General features: G+C 52.4%; 7 protein-coding genes across 7 annotated transcripts; 4 read left to right on the plus strand and 3 right to left on the minus strand.

Moving 5' to 3' along the window:
* Nucleotides 1-32: 32 nt before the first annotated feature.
* On the minus strand, nucleotides 33-4218 carry ACO1O0_006112 (uncharacterized protein; the record flags this gene model as incomplete). Its single annotated transcript, XM_083195508.1, has 2 exons — nucleotides 33-3892; nucleotides 3948-4218. The coding sequence occupies 2 exons, from the start codon at nucleotides 4216-4218 to the stop codon at nucleotides 33-35; spliced, it is 4131 nt and encodes a 1376-aa protein (XP_083048524.1).
* Nucleotides 4219-6244: 2026 nt separating this feature from the next.
* rps23 (40S ribosomal protein uS12) lies at nucleotides 6245-6744 on the minus strand (the record flags this gene model as incomplete). Its single annotated transcript, XM_083195509.1, has 2 exons — nucleotides 6245-6423; nucleotides 6486-6744. 2 exons carry the CDS (start codon nucleotides 6742-6744, stop codon nucleotides 6245-6247), a joined length of 438 nt encoding a protein of 145 aa, XP_083048525.1.
* Nucleotides 6745-7494: 750 nt separating this feature from the next.
* Nucleotides 7495-8031, plus strand: ACO1O0_006114 (DUF5315 domain-containing protein; the record flags this gene model as incomplete). Its single annotated transcript, XM_083195510.1, has 1 exon — nucleotides 7495-8031. One exon carries the CDS (start codon nucleotides 7495-7497, stop codon nucleotides 8029-8031), a length of 537 nt encoding a protein of 178 aa, XP_083048526.1.
* Nucleotides 8032-9808: 1777 nt separating this feature from the next.
* Nucleotides 9809-10147, plus strand: ACO1O0_006115 (uncharacterized protein; the record flags this gene model as incomplete). Its single annotated transcript, XM_083195511.1, has 2 exons — nucleotides 9809-9981; nucleotides 10036-10147. 2 exons carry the CDS (start codon nucleotides 9809-9811, stop codon nucleotides 10145-10147), a joined length of 285 nt encoding a protein of 94 aa, XP_083048527.1.
* A 911-nt stretch (nucleotides 10148-11058) lies between these two features.
* Nucleotides 11059-14224, plus strand: ACO1O0_006116 (uncharacterized protein; the record flags this gene model as incomplete). Its single annotated transcript, XM_083195512.1, has 5 exons — nucleotides 11059-11499; nucleotides 11572-12809; nucleotides 12879-13326; nucleotides 13782-13868; nucleotides 14024-14224. The coding sequence occupies 5 exons, from the start codon at nucleotides 11059-11061 to the stop codon at nucleotides 14222-14224; spliced, it is 2415 nt and encodes an 804-aa protein (XP_083048528.1).
* An 892-nt stretch (nucleotides 14225-15116) lies between these two features.
* ADK1 (adenylate kinase ADK1) lies at nucleotides 15117-16104 on the minus strand (the record flags this gene model as incomplete). The annotated part of the gene is made up of 4 exons (XM_083195513.1): nucleotides 15117-15576; nucleotides 15639-15793; nucleotides 15850-15902; nucleotides 15957-16104. 4 exons carry the CDS (start codon nucleotides 16102-16104, stop codon nucleotides 15117-15119), a joined length of 816 nt encoding a protein of 271 aa, XP_083048529.1.
* A 1157-nt stretch (nucleotides 16105-17261) lies between these two features.
* RPN8 (proteasome regulatory particle lid subunit RPN8) lies at nucleotides 17262-18438 on the plus strand (the record flags this gene model as incomplete). The annotated part of the gene is made up of 3 exons (XM_083195514.1): nucleotides 17262-17451; nucleotides 17519-17790; nucleotides 17851-18438. 3 exons carry the CDS (start codon nucleotides 17262-17264, stop codon nucleotides 18436-18438), a joined length of 1050 nt encoding a protein of 349 aa, XP_083048530.1.
* Between the last annotated feature and the right edge of the window lie 435 nt (nucleotides 18439-18873).

Here is an 18873-nt window from a genome sequence, read left to right on the forward strand (position 1 = left end):
AGGCACATAGGGTATCTGGGTATCATTGCTGCTCAGCGTCTTCCTCTCCCCCGTCCCCTCCCCCGTCCCCTCCCCCGTCCTCTGCCTCGCCCGCGACCGCCTCGCCCTCTACCACCTCTCGGAACAGTGGTTTGGCCCCTTGTTGGTATATCCTCGTCATCACTGGATGCATCATCAGAGCCTGACGGCCCAGTCGAGGCAAACTCTTCCTCCTCGGGGTCAGCGAGCCTAACTACTGTGCGCCCGGACGGAGCAGTGAGTGGCGGCGATGCTGAGTTAACAGTCGACTTTGGGGAAGATGAGCGGCTTTCGTGCTTTAGCGACGCGGGAACAAACTCATCGCTCTGCTCATTGTCCGATGGGGTCAATGATCGGCGTGCCTGGGATCCAAGCTTCATCTGCCGCCCCTTGCCTAGAGAGCTTTCCTCGGGTGCCTTGGGACTGGACACGATAGCATCCTCAGTCGACTCAAGCCCCTTAGGCTTGCGCTTGCCGATCTTGAATTTTTTGCCCTTCAATGCCATGCGCTCAGCCATGGACATAAACTGAGAATCTGGCTCTGGACCCTCCTGGGGAGCCGGGGTCCTCTCAACCGTCTCTGATTTTCGAGGACGACCTCTGGGGCGACCCCTGGGCCGACGGACTGGCTCTGGCTGAGACTCATGGGCGCCAGATTTCGATATCTCGTCGATTTCTTCGCCGTCTCTATCCCTGGTCGCAGCTGCAATAGTAGTCACACCAGAACGGCGGGGGCGACCACGTCTCCGGGCTCCAATGTTACCGTGCTCGCTCGAATCCTTCGCTATGTTTCGAGTACCTGGAGCCCACTTGTCGTCGGTACCGTCGTCATCGCTTCTACCATCGGTGCCGACAAAGTTGGCTAGACTGGATCTAACAGACCGGCCACTCCTGGTCCGACCAAAGCTACCTTGGTCAGGTTGTTTGACTGTAGACTCTTTGACTGCGGAGTTGGCTGTCTTCGTAGGAGTTTCTGTCCCTTCACCTTGTGTGGCTATGGATAGCCGTTTGGGAGGACGGCCCCGTCGCTTGGGAGTTTTCTCGCCACCAGTAGCATCTGGAGTTTTAATTTGGGATCCTGTAGCTTTTCTGAAGATGGCGCGAACAGCGTCGGCAGCAAGGTCGAGAGGGTTCGATATCCCTGTGTCTTTTTGTACCTCAGGAGCCGTCGCCAAGATTTCGTCCTCGTCATACTCCTCAATTTCTGCGTCGTCAATTTCTGCGTACGAGACGCGGGGTTTTGCATGACGAAGCTCTGGTTCATTCGCAGAGTATCTGGGAGCGGGGAGACCCTTGGTGGCGCCGAGACGCTGCAATTTCTCATTTTCTGCCTCACGCAATAGTTCTTCTTCAGTCTGAACGGACGCGTGCTCGGCTGCTGGCTGAGTCATGACAACTTCCGGCGCGGAAGAGTCCTGGTTGAATAATGCGGGATCCATGCTATCTAAAGGATCAGGCTGTGATCCTGGTTCTTTGGCCGTGCGTTGCTTCTTGTGATGGGTTTTACCAACCACAAAATCTGGATCGTCGTTGTCCCGCCGGGCTTTTCTCTTGGCCGCGCGTATGGATTTCTTGACGAATTCAGGAGATTCCGTCATCTCCATCCGCATGGCCTCCTCAGACGGGGCTTGGTAGGGGTCGAATAAAATTTTGTCTGGCGTGTCATCTTGTTCGTAGTAGCCCATGCCAATCCGCTGCCGTGCAAGGGCCGACGGATCAGGATACAGCGAAGCGTCGTGGTCCTCCTCAGCTGGAGCATCGACAAGAGATAAATCATTCCCGCCCTCATTCACGACAGGTGGGCGAGACTGCTCCATCTCGTGGCGCGGATAGGCTGGCATGGAAGGTCCCTGGGTATTGAGAACAGAACTTTGATCACCATAGCCATTGATATCAGCGCCGTCCATGGTAGCGCCGTTTGTTGAAGTGTCGTAGGAGTCCCCAGCATCACCATTAGTGTGCATGGACTTTTCGGCTTCCTCTTGCTCTGTGGCGCTCTGGGCCTTGGCGTTATCAGCTTGCTCTCGCAGACGCTGCATCCGTTTGCTGTCCCTGCTTCGACTATCCTCCCCGGCGGCTTTCAACCAAGACAGATTGTGAATCCGAAAGTCGACCAAAGCCTCAACGCTGCGGTCATCCGCGATCGGGCGCGTGTCGTGACCTAGGGACGTGTTCTTCGGTGTGTAGGGGTTCGTGTGCCCGGACCGGCGACAGGCGCCGCAGTTACATATGCCTTGACATTTCGGACACTGCCAGTGTTCATCCTCAAGTACTTTTTGAGGCATCATGTCGAAGGCCCTGTAAAGAACTCCATAGCAGTAGGCTTCGGTACAGTCGGGATTCGTGCACTCGTGTACCCGGTAGCTATGGTCCTTGTGACAGCAGACATGGCACCGGCGTACCTCGCCCTTCTTCTTTCTCCGCTTGCGCTTCTTTCTAGGCCTCTCCTCGCCGGCGTCTGGTTCAGAGTCACTTGGCGTTTTCTCGCGATTTGGTTTGGTAATGTCCTTCCACGGACGTCTTCGAAGAGCTTCTTGGCAGATCTGAGCGACAGATTTCTTCCCTGTTCGTTGTCTAGCCACTTCCAGCGGCTGTGGTGAATTTTCAAAATCCACAAAGCCGTCGTTTTTGATAACCATTGCCCGCCAGGTCTCATAGTTGTCTACGAGTTCGGACCAGGACCACTGTTCGCACCACTGAAGCCCCGAGAGACAGACACATGAGCGCCCCATTGCATAACATTCCATGCAGATGTCATATGCATCCTCGTCCCCATTCATTAGAGTCCGAACGCAATGCTTGCATGTGAGGAAGCGGTTGAAAATGTTCGACCGGCAGTAAGAGCACGTGACACAGGAGTCAAACGCGAGAAATTCAACGCCTTTTTCTTTGTACGCGAACATCTCGTCGACCAAAATTTCCGTAAAAAGTCCAAGTAATTTTTTAAAGTCCTCAGCCAGCTGCCTGGCGCGTGGCGAGTTTTTGACAATGTCTTGGCCGAATCCCATGAAACTCATCTGCGTCAACTCGGCATTTTCCTCCAAGTCTTGGAGCTGACGGTGGTACTTAGAAAGAGTGAAGTAGATGATGGCTTTGTTTTTGTATTGTTCGTCACGGCACACCAGTCGCGCTTTTGGAAGCGCCTCATGGAGCGCCAGGTCAAGGGTCTCGGGAGTCGTACGGTTCCAGGCCACCTTCATGGTTCGTGTTCCCCGATTCCATACTTGATGTGCTGCCAATGGTGGAATGAGGATAAAGTCACCAGGTCGTTGTTCGATGACGTAGACGTCGAACGGCGCCTTTTTCCAGGCATTGACTTGCGCAAAGTGTTTCTCAATCTCGATATCGTGACCGAGCATTGACAAAAAGTATTCGCGAACAACCTCTCGATCTTTGCTTTCGGTCATGAACCAGATGGAACTTCCACGCTTCTCGTCTGGTGTCGTTACATCTGACGCTTCGACCATGATGTTCTGCCCCAGTGATGCGCACATTTCCCGATGCGCAGGTGTGTAGGTGCCTTCATGGCCGATGTAGCACATCAAGTTTTGCGCTCGCATCTCCTCAGGCAGGCTAGACATGAGATCTCCAGCTGGCGCCGCCGAAGACTCGCTTCGAAAGATGTCATTATCATGTGACTGACTTTCGCCGCTCACATTTCCGTTGAGGTAAAACAAACTCGGATGTATGACCTTCTGTAAGGCATCGTGCCACTCGATAGGACAGTCAATGTCTTTTAGGTAGAGGCGTTGTCGTCGTTCGTCCCGGAAGTTGTTCGGGGTCCATTGATTCGTCAGTGTCTTCATAGATCGAAGGTAGTGCCCGGTGGTCATGGGCATATCGCTTGCGGAACCGACATCTCGAACATTTTCCTCTATAAGCCCGTTAGCACGAGGCGGCCTGTTGGGGGATGGAGCGTATGATCCCACGTTTCTTGTCATATATCTTCTCAAGCCACTCTGCACTGAAAAGCCACTTGGGAAGAACTGATTCCCATCCATCAATGACTAACGGCTTTCCGCCCAGTATGACATGCATCAAAACGACCTTCTCGAACTCTTGTTGCCCGAGATTCCGTATCTGATTTCTGGAGACTCGTTGAACCCATTTGAAGTTCGGTGTACGGTCGACCAAGGCGTTAAGATCCAGGTCAGGGGGTATAGGATCGAACTTTGCTTGCGGATGAAGCGCGGTAGGCATTTCGGCGGTGGTTTCAACAGATGCGCGAATGCATCTGCAACAGTGGGCTGGAGGTTTCTACGGCGTGGATGCAGATCGGCGGCTTGCGCCTATCGCGATGGAGTTTGGCCAAAAGCTCGGACTTGCTGCAAGAAATCCTTTTCAGGGATTCCAGTTGGGCGTAATTAAAGCATGATGGAGGATGCAGTGATGCAAGGTGGTTGAGTTTGAGTTCCAGGTGAAATTGGGGTGCGCTCCGGCGCCAGATGCTTTCCCGAAGCGACGCGACGGAGTGGGAGGAGACTGGGAGTTCTCCAAATTCGTGTCGCGAAAGTCTGGCTCCACATATGCTTATATAAGCAGAAACCGACGAAAACACCCGAATTACTTTTTGGGATGAAAGCCCGCCTCTTCCACTCGCCTCTTAAAAACAAAAAGGTGGTTGTACGACAAATTAGAGTCACAAGAAAGCCCCTTATAAAAAGAATTCTTAAAATGCAAAGGTAGAGGCTTGTTGGCTATTGTATGCGAGGTAAGTGTGGTATTCATGCCTCGATAGTAACCTACTAACTGCTAAAATAAGTGACCGATGAGGCTCAGTGGGCTGTCGAAGGTTCCGGTATGGAGCACCCTTCGGGGTGGCTTCGGGCCTTGCATGAGGCTTTCCAACTTGAAAGTATCCCGGATATCTGGTCTAGGCCCATCTAGGACGCCTGTTCATGTACGACTTGGAGGTCATCAGATCACAGCCTTCCATGAGGCCAAAAGGCAACTGTACCCTCTTGCACAAGAGCATGGAGACCAAACGCAACTGCAGCCGCCAGAATACACGCCTCCAAAAACCGGTATTCTGTCTGTTTTGCCATCGTCATGGGTACCATATGGCGAGCTACTTCGAATCGACAAACCGACGGGCACGTACTATCTCTTTTTCCCATGCCTGTTTTCGACACTCATGGCGGCTCCTTTGACCGACCCTATCACAACACCGGCAGTTGCCGCTGGCTACTCGCTCCTGTTCTTCACAGGTGCCCTAATCATGCGTGGTGCTGGATGCGCGATCAACGATCTCTGGGACAGGAACCTCGATCCCCATGTCACTCGTACCAGATTACGACCTATTGCTCGTGGTGCTATCACGCCGTTCAAGGGTCTCGTGTTTACCGGATCTCAACTTCTGGCAGGCCTGGTGGTACTGCTTCAGTTTCCTTTCCAGTGTCTCTTCTACGGCATACCCAGCTTGCTCTTCGTTGCCAGTTATCCACTTGCCAAGAGGGTGACATATTATCCACAGTTCGTCCTCGGGTTGACGTTCTCCTGGGGGGCAATTATGGGGTACCCTGCCCTCGGCCTTGACTTGCTGTCAAACATACCAGCGCTGACATCAGCTGCACTGCTCTATGCATCATGCATTTCCTGGACAGTGTTGTACGACATGATCTATGCTCACATGGACATCAAAGACGACGCCAAAGCTGGAATTAAGAGTATCGCTTTGAAGCACGACGCGGATACCAAGAAAGTTCTCTCCGGCCTGGCCGTTGCTCAAGTTGGTCTACTGGCCGGGGCCGGATATGTTGTGGGAGCTGGGCCTCTGTTCTTCGTAGGAAGTTGTGGAGGAGCACTGGCGACTTTGGGGTTCATGATCAAGCGTGTCAACTTGAAGAGCGTCAAGGATTGCTGGTGGTGGTTCGTGAACGGATGCTGGATTACAGGCGGTGCGATTAGCCTTGGCCTGGCAGCGGACTATGCCCTTCGGTACTCGGAACGCCAGAAAGAGCCTGAGGCTACTTCTAACGATCCGGAGGAATAATTGTTGGCGTCGTTAAAAACTTGTACATTATCGTGTAGAACATCTGGGAACATAGCCTACTCATCTCGGGAGCGCGGAGCTTTGTGGTGGCTTTTGAAGAGACTTTTTTTTGATCTATTCTTTCAGATCCGTGTCCCCTGGTCGAAAACCCTAACCTGTAATGCCGATGCAAGCAAGCCGTTGTGACTCCTCATGCCCAAAAGTGACGTCGCCCCATTCCACAAACACAACTTCTTAAGTACGGGGCTTCTCCTTCTTCTCCTTCCACAGAGCAAGCAGACCGACACCAGAAACCTTGACGACCTTGAAGCGCACACCGGGAATATCACCCTTGGCCTTGCCCTTGCGACCGAAACCAGCAAGCAGGACCTCGTCGTTCTCGTCCACGAAGTTCAGGCAACCGTCGTTGGGGACTAAAGAGCGGAGCAGTCAGCATACGATCACCCAACCCACGAGAATCCACCCTGGAACATACCGAAAGCCGTAACCTTCTTGCCGTTCTTGATCAACTGGACACGGACACACTTTCGGATAGCGGAGTTGGGCTGCTTGGCCTCGACACCGACCTTCTCGAGGACGATGCCCTTGGCGTGGGAAGAGCCACCGAAGGGAGAGGACTTGTAGGCAGTGCCGAGCGCGCGGCGCTTCCAGTGAAGATCAGCCCATTTCTGATCCTTGCGGTTCGTCCGCAGCTTGCGGGCAGCGTTGAGACCACGGGGTTTGCCTCCAGCCATGATTGCTTCGTCGAGTTAGCAATTGAGACAAGTCGTAGGGGCTCAGAAAGTGTATGAGCTGTGGCGGGCGCTCAAAGACTCACCGATTTTATACAGGGTATCGCGGCGATGGTTGGTAAGAGGTCGATTGGCGGAGTGCTGCGAAAAGTTGGGCTTCAGCCTTCGGAATTCCTTGGTAGGGTTTTTGCACCCTAGAGGGGAAATGGTCTGTTGTGGGCTCCACGAACACAGCACGTGATATGCTGGTCCTCCAACTCTGGCGCGCGACTTATGTCAGCGGACAAGCTATTATCCGTCGGCCACCTTACCCAATCAAACCATGACTCTCTATCGCCAAGAAATGGACCCCTGCACTGCATTATCCATGTCAGTGTTGACCCGATCATAATGTCGCCAATCGGTGGACGTGCGAGCGGCCTGCTCTGGCCTCCTCGTCCTCGCTTCAAATTGAGGAATAATACAACCGAGGACTCCATGGCTTTGCCATCAAGGATCCCAAGCAAGTCGCAGCGCGATCCGCCTCCGTCCCTATTCTTGCACCCGTCTCCGGCAGCCTCCCATGTCTCTCTACCCGGAATTCTGGCACCGGGTGCCTCAGTTCCAGGTCCCAGTTCACTGACTCGTGAACGGTCCAACCTTGACCCCAGTGCCGCTGCCGTACCCGTTGGTAGCGCACATCGCCCTCAGCGAGCTTTGAAGTCGGCAGAAAGCACACGTAGTGTCGATAGGACGGACGCTCTATGGGCTGAGATGCAAGCAACCCTGGAAGAAGTCGAGCTTTCAGCTTCTGGTGGAACCCACGTCTTTGGACCGGATCATGATCGTAAACTGGGAGATCTACGTTCGGCCCAGATTGCTCTCGCTCAGGCTTGGGCAAGAAGCGAGGCCGATGATGCTATTGAGACAGCCTATAGAGAAGGTGTTGCCTCGGCTGCTGGGGATGAGATGCGCAATATGACAGGTGTCACGAGCGATGCGGCAAAGCCCGGTGCTGGGGAGGCTACAGACACAGCGAAGACTACAGCAGCCTCCAGCGCTAAACTGGAGAGCAACGCTGCGGGAGTTGAGCGCTTGGGTGCCAAATTGGAGGAAGAGACCGAAGCAGACATTCTGCTGGCTAGGAGGCGCCGCGAGGCCAATGACGAGTACTTCCAACGCGTCAACAATGGTGTCATCGATGTGGTGGCTAAACTCGACGAGGTTGCTAAGGCTATGCGGGCAGTTGAGCTGGAAAGCAAGGATGTTTGGAACGAGAATGAGACTCTCTCTGGAAGCGCAAAGGCTTGAGATTGCAGTCATAATGTGATGCATGTTCCTCCATTATAAGCATTATTGGCGTCGGCGGACATTTCAAGGCGTTTGGTGGGCAGCAAGTACCTGGAAATCGACTCCAGTCAGACAGGGTTCTGGAGATTCTCGATTGACAAGGTTCTACACATTGAACATATTCATATTTTGTTATTCCTATTATTTGCTAAGTCGTATGCTGGTGCCTGATGGCTAATGCCACTAACTGCGTGTACGGCTACGGATACATAGTAGTAGTATGTTGAAGATGCCTGGATCCTCTTATATGCTGGTCGCTTATACTCGTACAGGCCGAGGTGGACGTACACAGTAGGTGGTATTACTCGTACAGCGCGAGTCTCGGACTGCGGGCGGGGCAGAAGATCGCATTGTTGAACAGGGTTGAACAACATTTGAAACACTCTCATGATTGCATACCACCTACGTACGAAGTAGTACACTGCCCTGGCAGGACAGTGCTGGTGTGGTGGTACACTATCCTTTGGAGCAGCGTAGGTGTCTCGAACTGCATCATTAGTACTCCGTACTCGTACATGTATGCTGCAATTTTTTTTTGATATCGGAATTTAGGAGCACAAATTGCTGCCGATTTCAGAATCCAACGGTGGATTTGTTTCTTTGCTGGTCCTAGCAATAATATCTCACCCGAATCCTTAAGGAACGGCTTGAGTACTACCTACCAACTAGTAGGTAGGTATAATAGCATGTAAAGCTCTAATTTTACGAATAAATGTATTATTAGTATTGGTGTCGTGCCCATCAAGTTACCAGCACCTAGGTTAGGGCCGCTTCCACAGTATATATTCCAGTTGTTACTTTGTAGTTTTGACGATGAAAACATGATTATTTTCCAACTACGAATTTAGCACCTCTGAGAGGAGCAAGATCTTCATATGCTATAGGCTCAACTGATAGTTCCCACATAGAAGGGCGAACTTGGACCCCGAAAATGCTTTATTCGATGCGTGCGTGGGAGGTGCATCGGGCTCGCCTCAAATGGGAGGGGAGGAACCGAAGTCATTGCATTGGTATTTTCGTGTTGCGGAGCGACAGTTGAGCAGATCACAATGCGTACGATATCTAATGGAGCTTTGTTGGAGATGCGACTTGTCCGCGCGGCACATCCAACATTTGTCGCATGGAGGGACTTTTGTGTGCTTGGATGCCTCCCAGGCATCGAAATTTAGGACGGGAGGAGAGGTGTTTGTTTCTTTGCGTGGGATATGGGAGCCTGGCAAGGTATGACACCTGACAAACTTCAAAACCCAAAAGGGCATGTCGACTTCGGCAGTACGTACGTGCAGAGGGGCGCGATCGAATCGACGAGCCTGTGAATCATGGCTGGACTGCCGATTGTGTCACGAAGAGGGACCTTGTCTCCTGCCCAATGCGGAAGCTACGGCCAGTATCATGGTCGATCGGCTAAACCCTGGGGTAAGCATAGCTACCGTGCACCCGCCTGAAAGTAGGAGACCACCCCCGCAACCTTGAGGTCATCTGTTAATGCGTCAAGTCTAGACCAGTGGCACACCCAAGGCTCCCTGGCCACCCTCCTCAACCTCAACGAGCAAGTGCATAAATATCAGGTCCCTGCGCCGTCAACTTGCGACTCCCTGTCCAGTCCCCATCATCACGACAAAGGAACAAAATCAACACTCAGAAATCACCCGCTTTTGTCACGCCCGGCGCTCGATCACATCGAGACTGCACGAACGAGTCACCTGTAGCTGTTGACATCGACTGACTTATCGCCACAATGCGCCCTCTCGGATTCCTTGTTACCGCTCTCGCCGTCGTCCCTGGCGTTCTGGCCAAGTCGGCCATTGTCTATTTTGAGGACAAGAACACCCCCGACTCTGTTATCGAGAAAGCGAAGAACGACATCATCGCGAAGGGCGGAAAGATCACCCACGTGTACACCATCATCAAGTCCGCCCCCCCACCACGAAAGACTCTTGAAGGTCCATAGCTAACGCTACGCAGGGGTTTCGCCGTCGATGCGCCTGAGGATGCTCTCCAAACGGTGCAAGCCTGGGGAAATGAGCATTCTATGCGGGTTGAGGATGACAAGGTCGTCTCTTTCGACAACAACTAAACGACTTTCATCGGTGGCATGATTGATGACGATATGGGAACCCCAAGGCGTAGATGATATACATATGGGGTGAGAAATATGGGCAACGGACACAGTTGGACAGTGCAGGTTGCAGTTTAACTGGTGATACCCGGCGGTTTGTCGGGGACTACGCTCCTTTCGGTGCAATGATTTAAGGACAGGCGTTACGTTTGGAATGATGCGAGCCTGGCTTTAGATTCTGCCACCTAGAAGATGGTCTTGTATCAGAATGATGAGCAATGTGTTTATGTAGCAATTTAACTTGCGATTACGGTTGATTACTGACGCCGTGGTGTGCGGTCTCATTGCAACTCTGATGACTCGTCACTGAAGATGATGATGCATGTGACTGTTCTCGGGCATTACGAGGCGCGACCAGCAACCCTATCGAGCCACTCCTTGTGCTAGTAAAGGAAAACAAGAAACGAACTAGGAAAAACGTCCTCCCCCATGTGGAAAGTATATTCGTACATTATGTCAATCTGTTCACTATCTATTGATGGGCTGTGTAGTTAATGTCCTTGCCTATTCATGCAGATTTCCAGGTGAGACCCGCCCAGGAACATGTCCCAGACCCCTGTGGATCAACGAAGCTTTGGGGAGGGGAACAACGCCGAACTCCTCGAGGCAACATCCAACCTCAACGAACAACATCTGCTGTTCCAGGAGCAATGCACCCAACACTTTAGCTGCCCTCACTCGCTCTGTAATATATAAAGGTCTCTGAATTCTTTTTTACCCTTCTCTATTCAGACATGTTTCCTCTCTCAACCTCCACGCTGCTGCCGACATCACAAATCGCGACGCGGTACCCAAATCTATGATAGAGCCTCACTCGGCTTCGACACAGCAAGCTTTAATCGTTTACCTACAAGAACACACCACTCAAGATGGCTCCACCGCCGACAAAACCCACGCCATCCTTCAGCCAGAGCGCGCAGGTCGCGCTCTTAAAAGCAGTCCGTCTCTTCTTTCCAGAAGCCCCTGCGTTGAATGATGCATCACCCTGTCAACATCCTGAGCTGACTGCCTACTGCGCAAAGGCTAACCGCGTCTTTGATCTGGGACGCACGGCCGAATCCCTCGATGGGCTCACAAGCGGTGTGGTACTCGCCAATATTCTCCATGAGCTCGATTCCGAGTTCGACCCTTCGCACCTGGAGACCAGCAACACGACCTCCAAGTATCTCACCAACAAGCGCAATCTCCAGACCGTCTATAAGGGCCTTTTTCGGTTTATTCGGAGGCAGATTCCGGAGCTGATCTGCCAAGCGAAGAAGTATGACTACCATGCCATCGCCGATAGCCCTGACCCCCAGGGCATGAGCCAGGTAAGGCCTCGTTTATGGCGAGCTAGCAACGAATTCAAGTTGCAGTCGACTTTGATTGACAGTTGCTTTCAGTTGCTCGCCGTTATGGTGTCCGCTGCCGCGTTAGGACCCGACAACCAAAAGTATATACCAAGAATACAAAACAGTCTCGATCACGAGACCCAAGCCGAAATCATGCAGGTCCTCCGTATTGTACAACAGGACATCGCAGCGTCCAAGGATGACGATGACTTGGAAGAGGCTATGGATGCTGTCATGGAAGCCCGCGATGTTGATCTTTTGGTAGAGGAGCAGAACGCGGCTTTACGACAGCAACTAGAAGTCACCAAAAGGAATCTGTCGGACTATATCACCCGCCTTGAGCACCTGCAGCTTAGCCACGAAGAGCTGCGGTACGAAAAGGAGAAGAATGACCGGGAGCTCGAGGTCCTGCGCAAAGCAACGCAGGATGGTGCCAGCAATGCCGAAGCCATCAAAATGCTGGAGAATCAGGTTCATGAACAGATGGAGATCATCGCTAGATATGAAGAAATCATTCGGAACCACGACAAAGTCAAGTCTCAGCTCGAGGCGGAAGTTCAGCGGTTGACCCTGAAGAGTATCCAAGCGGATGAACTTCGAGATCAAGCGACGGAATGGAAGCACAAGGCCGAAGAGCTCGAGAAGAAGTCCAACATTGCGGAAAGGTACAAACAAAAGCTCGAGTCGCAGCAGCATCTTGTAAAGGAGGTTCAGAACCTTCAGTACGAGCGCGCAGAGCTCCAGGAGCAGCTGCGGTCTCTCATGGACGACAAAGAGCGATATGCGCGGACGAGGAAGGCTGAGGATGAACTGACTAAGATGATTACGCAGTCTGAACAGCACCTATGGGACGAGCGTAACCAGAAGTCCCAACTCATCAGGGACGTGGCTGCACTCCAAGACGAGCTCTTGCGTCTCGAAAACCAACGCAGCCACGACGAGAGCTTTATTCAGGATCTCCAGGAGCAGCTGCAGCAGGGAGTTGGCACCGCTCCTCAAGGCGGAGAACCAGTCCCTGGATCTGGTCTTAATCTAGAGGACGAGCTCAACAATGCTAGCGAGGATAGCCAGACCAATATGCCCTTAGAGTTCTCACGCCTAAAAGCTGAGAATGATTTGCTGCGGAGAACGATGGGCTCAACCGGTGACGCTGCCTTGCTGCGCCGTGAGCTGGAGGAAGAAAAGTCTCACCGAGAGCGGCTCCAAGACAACTTCAATGACATGTTCGAGAAGAATGCCGTGGCCCAAAGCCAGATAGAAGCGCTGATGGATAATATGACTGGCGAAGGGTTAGTAAATGCCTTGGATCAAATAATGAATTTGGGCCCAGTTCATCCGCTCAGTGCTGATTATTTCAGGACGCAAGCTTTTGCCAACCTTCGGACGGAGAACATTCAGAAAACGGACGAGCTCGAGAAGGCCCGCAAGCGTATTGTGGAGCTTGAAAATCAAAACAGCGACCAGGCCCGTGAACTATTGGCTCTCAATACTGAGCTGTCCGCCGTTGAGAAGGATAGCGTCGAGGCACTTGACCAACTGAAGAGGACTGACGGGCTGATCGCCGAGTCCCTACAAGCTGAGCTTGGCCGTCTACGAGACAAGCATAATATCCTCATTAGGGAACGAGATGCTCAAAAATCCCAGCTAATCGAAGCCCTTTTGGCCAAGGACAAGCTCCGCAAATATGCCAAGGATGGCAAGGACCTTCAAGACGCAATTTCCAAGGATCCCGACGTTTCTGAGGCTGCTAAGAAGGAGGGCGAGAAAATCGAGAAGCTTCGTGCTCGTCTCTTAGAGAGGAACGATGTGAGTGAACCCCAGTCTGTTCCTGAGGATGAAGAGATGCCACCAGAGTTATGGCCAAGAGTCCCTTGGCCTTTACTTTCTCCCTCTTTGACGCCCCCGATCCCAATCCCTCTTTCCCATCCTTCCAATTATTCCCCCCTTTCCTCTGTTCTTCCCGACCAGGAAACTATAGGCGGGTTTGAATCGATCGAACTTGGACCTATTCCACCACCTGCAGCTTATTCCCGGTTCGTCGATCAGGCGATGCCCTCGTCTACGAGGCGTCCCAAGACAACACTGGGATTCAGGCGGTCGGCCGAATCAGATCAATCGGCAAGGCCGAAATCTACCGTGGGCAAAGCCTGGAAGAGGTTGACAAAAACCTTCAGATGAGAAACCAAGTGGTCCTTGAGTCATTCTTCATAACTTTTTACCCTCTCGTAACGGTTCTCGTATTGACATATTGGTTCTTGCAGCAACTCGAGAAGTCGGAACAGCAGCGGGTCGACCTACAACGCCAACTCAAAGCTGCACTTGGTGGGGAAGCAGCGGCAGCGCAGAAGGTACGTGCTCCGTGGTCTCATGATTATAGTTCTGCCAGCGACATCAATCGATCTTATGTAACAATTTGTCTTTTTTTCTTCTCTTTTTTGGTCCTCAATCTAGTCTCTTTTCCCCATGTCACTGTGTGTTATGAGCTAACGAAGTGCGGTTTAAGGCGGTATTGGAACATAAGATCAAGAATCTCCGGAGGGAGAACGACTTAATGGCCACGGCTTGGTACGACCTTACCGGCCGGCTGCAAAGCAACCACGTTGTGCTTCAGCGGCGGCATGACGCCCCAAAGAGTTGGGTAAACAGGCAGAGGCAGATGGTCAATGGTCAGTTGCGCCGCCGCGACTCGCTCTACCTCTACTAAACTGACTTTGTCAGCTACCCCGAGGAGATAAGGACTCACGGGCCGAGGCCATGGCTCCAAGTCTCTTGCCCATTGGGCGACGAGATGAGGTCCTAAAACCTTCACACCACTTGCAACAACTCCTAAGATCACCTGTATATATCATTTCACCCGTATACCCAGGGCTTCGGGCCCGTGACAGCCGTTGGCCAGCTTTTACGCGTCAATTTCATTCATATATAGCATTGTAAGGGAGCTCAAGGTGTTTCGATTCGTTTTCTAGTCTCCTTTGTCTATTACACCTCCACCGGTCGATGATATAGAACAGAGGGGGTTCGCGAGACAGGCGGTGACCGAACACTCCTTTCTTTTACCCTAAATACCCCTAATGGCGTGTGATTTAGTGCTAATGGGTTAGGCCCATGGCTATTGTAGTGTACCTTTGGCTAGTTAGGAATGGATAATCAGGGAGGTTAGATCTTCGTTGAGTTTTTGGAATATGCAGTAGTAACCTAATGCATCTTTGACTCAAATCAGGGCTATCCGAGTACGTCAGAGTTTACATCGTGTGGCCATTTCGTACCTAAAAATTAATAACGCTCTTTATAGAAGGCCTGCCCGTTCCTGATGGTGAATATAGCTAGAGGGCCCATGAAAGAGGTAGGATATAACAGCCAATATGCGCAGTCCGTTAAATCGACACGAGTGATCTAGATGGAATCATAGGTGGTGCAGTGGTCTGTATTTTGAACAGTGTTACATACATATGCCAGGCAAAAACTTTTGATGTTTTAGACATGGCATTCGTTGAGTGATAGAGGAGAACAGGCTCCTTAGGTTGTTTCAGCCTTCTGAGAACTTCACTGTGCTCCTCCGGGTTCCCAGTATATCCAACTAGGTAGGGACGATTAATTTAGTTCTTGCCAACAATGCGGCTCAGAATGCTTGAGCCGTGGCCGTTGTTAGACCCAGTCTCCACAATCTCCAGCATGTTCTTCCATACTTGGCCGGGCTGTTGGCTAGCGTCAATGGCCTTCCAGATGCCGGTCTTCTGGTAGTATCCGACAACTGGGGCGGTCTGGGCGTGGTAGGTACCGAGACGCTTCGTGAGGGCCTCGGCGTTGTCGTCGCTTCGCTGAATGAGTGGCTCGCCAGTGACGTCGTCCTTCATGTGCTCCTTAGGAGGGTTGAAGGTGCGGTGGTAGCTGCGGCCGGAGGCAGGGTGGACGAGGCGGCCAGTAATCCGCTCGACTAGGAGGGAGTCGTCAATCTGGAGCTCAACGGCGTGCTGGAGGTTCTTCTTGCGCTCAGCAAGCATGGCGTCGAGGCTCTCGGCCTGAGGAACGGTGCGAGGGAAGCCGTCGAGGATGAAGCTAGAAAGGCTACGTCAGCGCGTGGTGTAAAACGAAGGGATACCAAAGGGTAGACTCCATACCCGCCCTGGCACTCCTTGTTGTTGTCGAGCTCCTCCCGGATCATGCCAATCATGATGTCGTCGCTGACAAGGCCACCCTGGTCCATGATCTTCTTGGCTTCACGACCGAGGGGAGTCTTCTTGGCGACCTGGCTGCGCAGCATGTCGCCCGTAGCCTGTAAAGCAGAGAGTTAGATTGTCGGGGGGTTGACCGGGTTCGTGGTGGACGCACCAGGTGGCAGCAGGAAAATCGCTCCTTCAACTTGGGTGCTTGAGTTCCCTTGCCTAGAAACAGGTCAGCGGCCTGGAAAATTGACACGGGGTCTAGCGGAGACGTACCAGCTCCAGGAGGACCGATGAGAATCATGCGAAGATCCTCGGTGGTCGGAGACGAGCCGGTGCCGCGCTCCTCGAGCCTCTTGATGCGCGACTCGATATTGGCAACGACCCCCTTCAGCTGGTTAAGCTCATCCTCAACGATACCCATATTGGCGGTATTGACGGGGTCAATTGGGAGGGGATAGATTCTCTTGACGCTGACAGAAGAGGAAGGGGGAGGAGGGAAGCTAGAGGAGGAGAGAGGACAAAGAAGAATGGAAGGTTAGTGGGAAGCGATGCTTGATCGAGAATGAAGCCACAGGGCTGCACAGGCAAGGCGTGGAAATGTTGGTGCGCTGGCGCCGACCACGGCTGGGTGTGTGGGAGCTTGCCGGATGGGGCGACGTAATTGGTTGAGCTTCTGGTGCGTTTCTTAAACAGACGGAATTCTGACGCAGAAAAAGATGAAGGCAACGACGATTCTTTACCCTTGTCATTCAGAGATTCGATGTATTAAGTATAGGCCTAGCATCTACTGTAGTGTAGTATTGCTTGTTAAAAAGAACGCGTTTCGCTGTCACGGCATATGCCTATCTACGGCGTGGATTAAGCCCAATTGCGAGGAAATGCTCGGACTGTTCATGTGAAGGAAGTGGTCTCGAACTGGCACCGGTGCATGCATTTCCGCCTGTCCGCGACTCCGCCCACGACGCGCCGAGGCAGATGGCGCTCTCGGGACCCATTTTGCCAGGGGAATTCCAACGTCTCACCAGTCATCATGAGAACCAAAATCCCGTGTGCTTCCTACGTGCTTTTGGTTACATTCAATACAATGCTGAATGACGAACCTCGTAGCGCATACTTCGTCCAGATTGCGAAAAGGTCTCCGGATCATTGACGTACCTTGGTACGAGCGGCACTAACGATCGTCCCCTTTCTTCTATATACTAGCAACTCGCCCACGTCATCCACGGCAAAACGAGACCCAACTTGGACGTTTCACTGTTCACGAAGTTCATTCTTGGCGGCTCGAAAGGCATGATGTCAGTGCGCTCTGACCAAGCCACTGGACGAGATTCCTGACTTAGTGCGGCTGAAGCTACTGTCACGTGATTATAAATGAGGCTTGAGCTTTTTGGAGGAGGCTCGCCGCCACATGAGCTGAGCTCCATTCAGTGAAGGCAGCCTCCAGTGTACGTACGGCGACTTGACTGAGCGCCAGCCTGCGACCTCTAACATCCGCAACCCCACGAGAATCCATCCATCTTCCTACTTTTCCCGCAACTGCCTGTAATTTGCTGTGGCCAAGGCCTCAAAAACACCACGATGCCTACCACCACGGCAGAAACTCTCTCCCTCGTCACCCGAAACGTCACCGTCGCACCCCTCGTCCTTCTGAGTGCCGTCGATCACTACAACAGAACCGTCCAGAACCAAGCAAAGTCGCGGCGAGTTGTGGGTGTGCTGCTTGGTCAGAACGATGGAAAGAATGTGAGGGTATCTAACAGCTTTGCTGGTACGTAAACCTCTCTACTGTTGCTGTTTAACGTCCTGTTTGATAGTTGGGCGCTGACTGTCCCCAGTGCCATTCGAGGAAGATGAGAAGGACCCATCGGTGTGGTTCCTAGACCACAACTACGTCGAATCGATGAACGATATGTTCAAGAAGATCAACGCCCGCGAGAAATTAATAGGATGGTACCACACTGGTCCCAAGCTGCGAGCATCCGATTTGGAAATCAACGAGCTCTTCAAGCGCTACACGCCGAATCCTCTCCTAGTCATTATTGATGTGCAGCCGAAGGAATCTGGCGTCCCGACAGATGCTTACTTTGCTGTTGAGGAGATCAAGGATGTGCGTTGTCACCACCCCTGCTCTTACTCGTTTGGATTCCCTCAAGGCTGACCTATCTAGGATGGTACCACAACCTCAAGGACGTTTGTCCATACACCTTCGATTATCGAGGCCGAGGAAGCAGAGGAGATTGGTGTTGAGCACCTATTAAGGGACATCAGGGATGTGGCCGTCGGTACTCTGTCTACCCGTGTCACCAACCAGCTCCAGTCGCTCCAGGGCCTGCACCTGCGCCTACGCGACATCGGGGCCTACCTTCAGAAAGTCCTCAACGGCGACCTTCCTGTCAACCACGCGATTCTCGGAAACTTGCAGGATGTTTTCAACCTGCTGCCGAACCTGTTCACTCCCGAGACCGGGGGCAAGACTGGCAGCGGCGAGCTCTCAAACGCACTCAGCGTCAAGACCAACGACCAGCTCATGGCCATCTACCTGAGCAGTCTGATACGTGCCATTACGGCGTTCCATGATCTCATCGAAAACAAGATCCAGAACAGGCAACAACAAGAGGAGAAAGAGGCTAAGAAGGAGGAAGCGAACAAGGATGACAAGAAGGAAGGCAGTGCGAACGGAGTCAACGGCGAGGGCAAGGAGCGCGGTGAGAAGGAAAAGGAAAAGGAAAAAGAGAACAAGGAGAAGAAGAAATGAGGGGAGACCGCGGACTGCACAATTAGACTGGCAAGGCACAGCACGAAGTGGCTCTGGGCGTCCTTGGGAGTCCTACATTGTGGTTGGCATTCTGGGCCATGGGCCCTTCTTGTACACTGACAACATAACGGTAGACTGGAGGTGACGATAATGCATGCCCACAGGAAGGGTACTGGCCATGGATAAGGCGCGAATTATACCAATGATAGGTAAACGAACTGCCCCATGTCACAACCCTGCCACTATTCCTGCCAGCTCGTCCTTCGATAGTTCTTTACTCTCAACGTAGCCCCCAATCAAACTATGCCACCGTTCTACTAACAGACATGCGAGTAAATGCTTGCAGCATGGGACGTCTTCTCCTGCACTCACGAGACCATCCAGACTCATACCGCCGAACCACGAGTTTGTCTCCTTTTTCACCCCATTCTTCTC

Source organism: Amphichorda felina (assembly GCF_050947745.1).
Source record: "Amphichorda felina strain 45539 chromosome Unknown scaffold_6, whole genome shotgun sequence".
Lineage (NCBI taxonomy): Eukaryota > Fungi > Ascomycota > Sordariomycetes > Hypocreales > Bionectriaceae > Amphichorda > Amphichorda felina.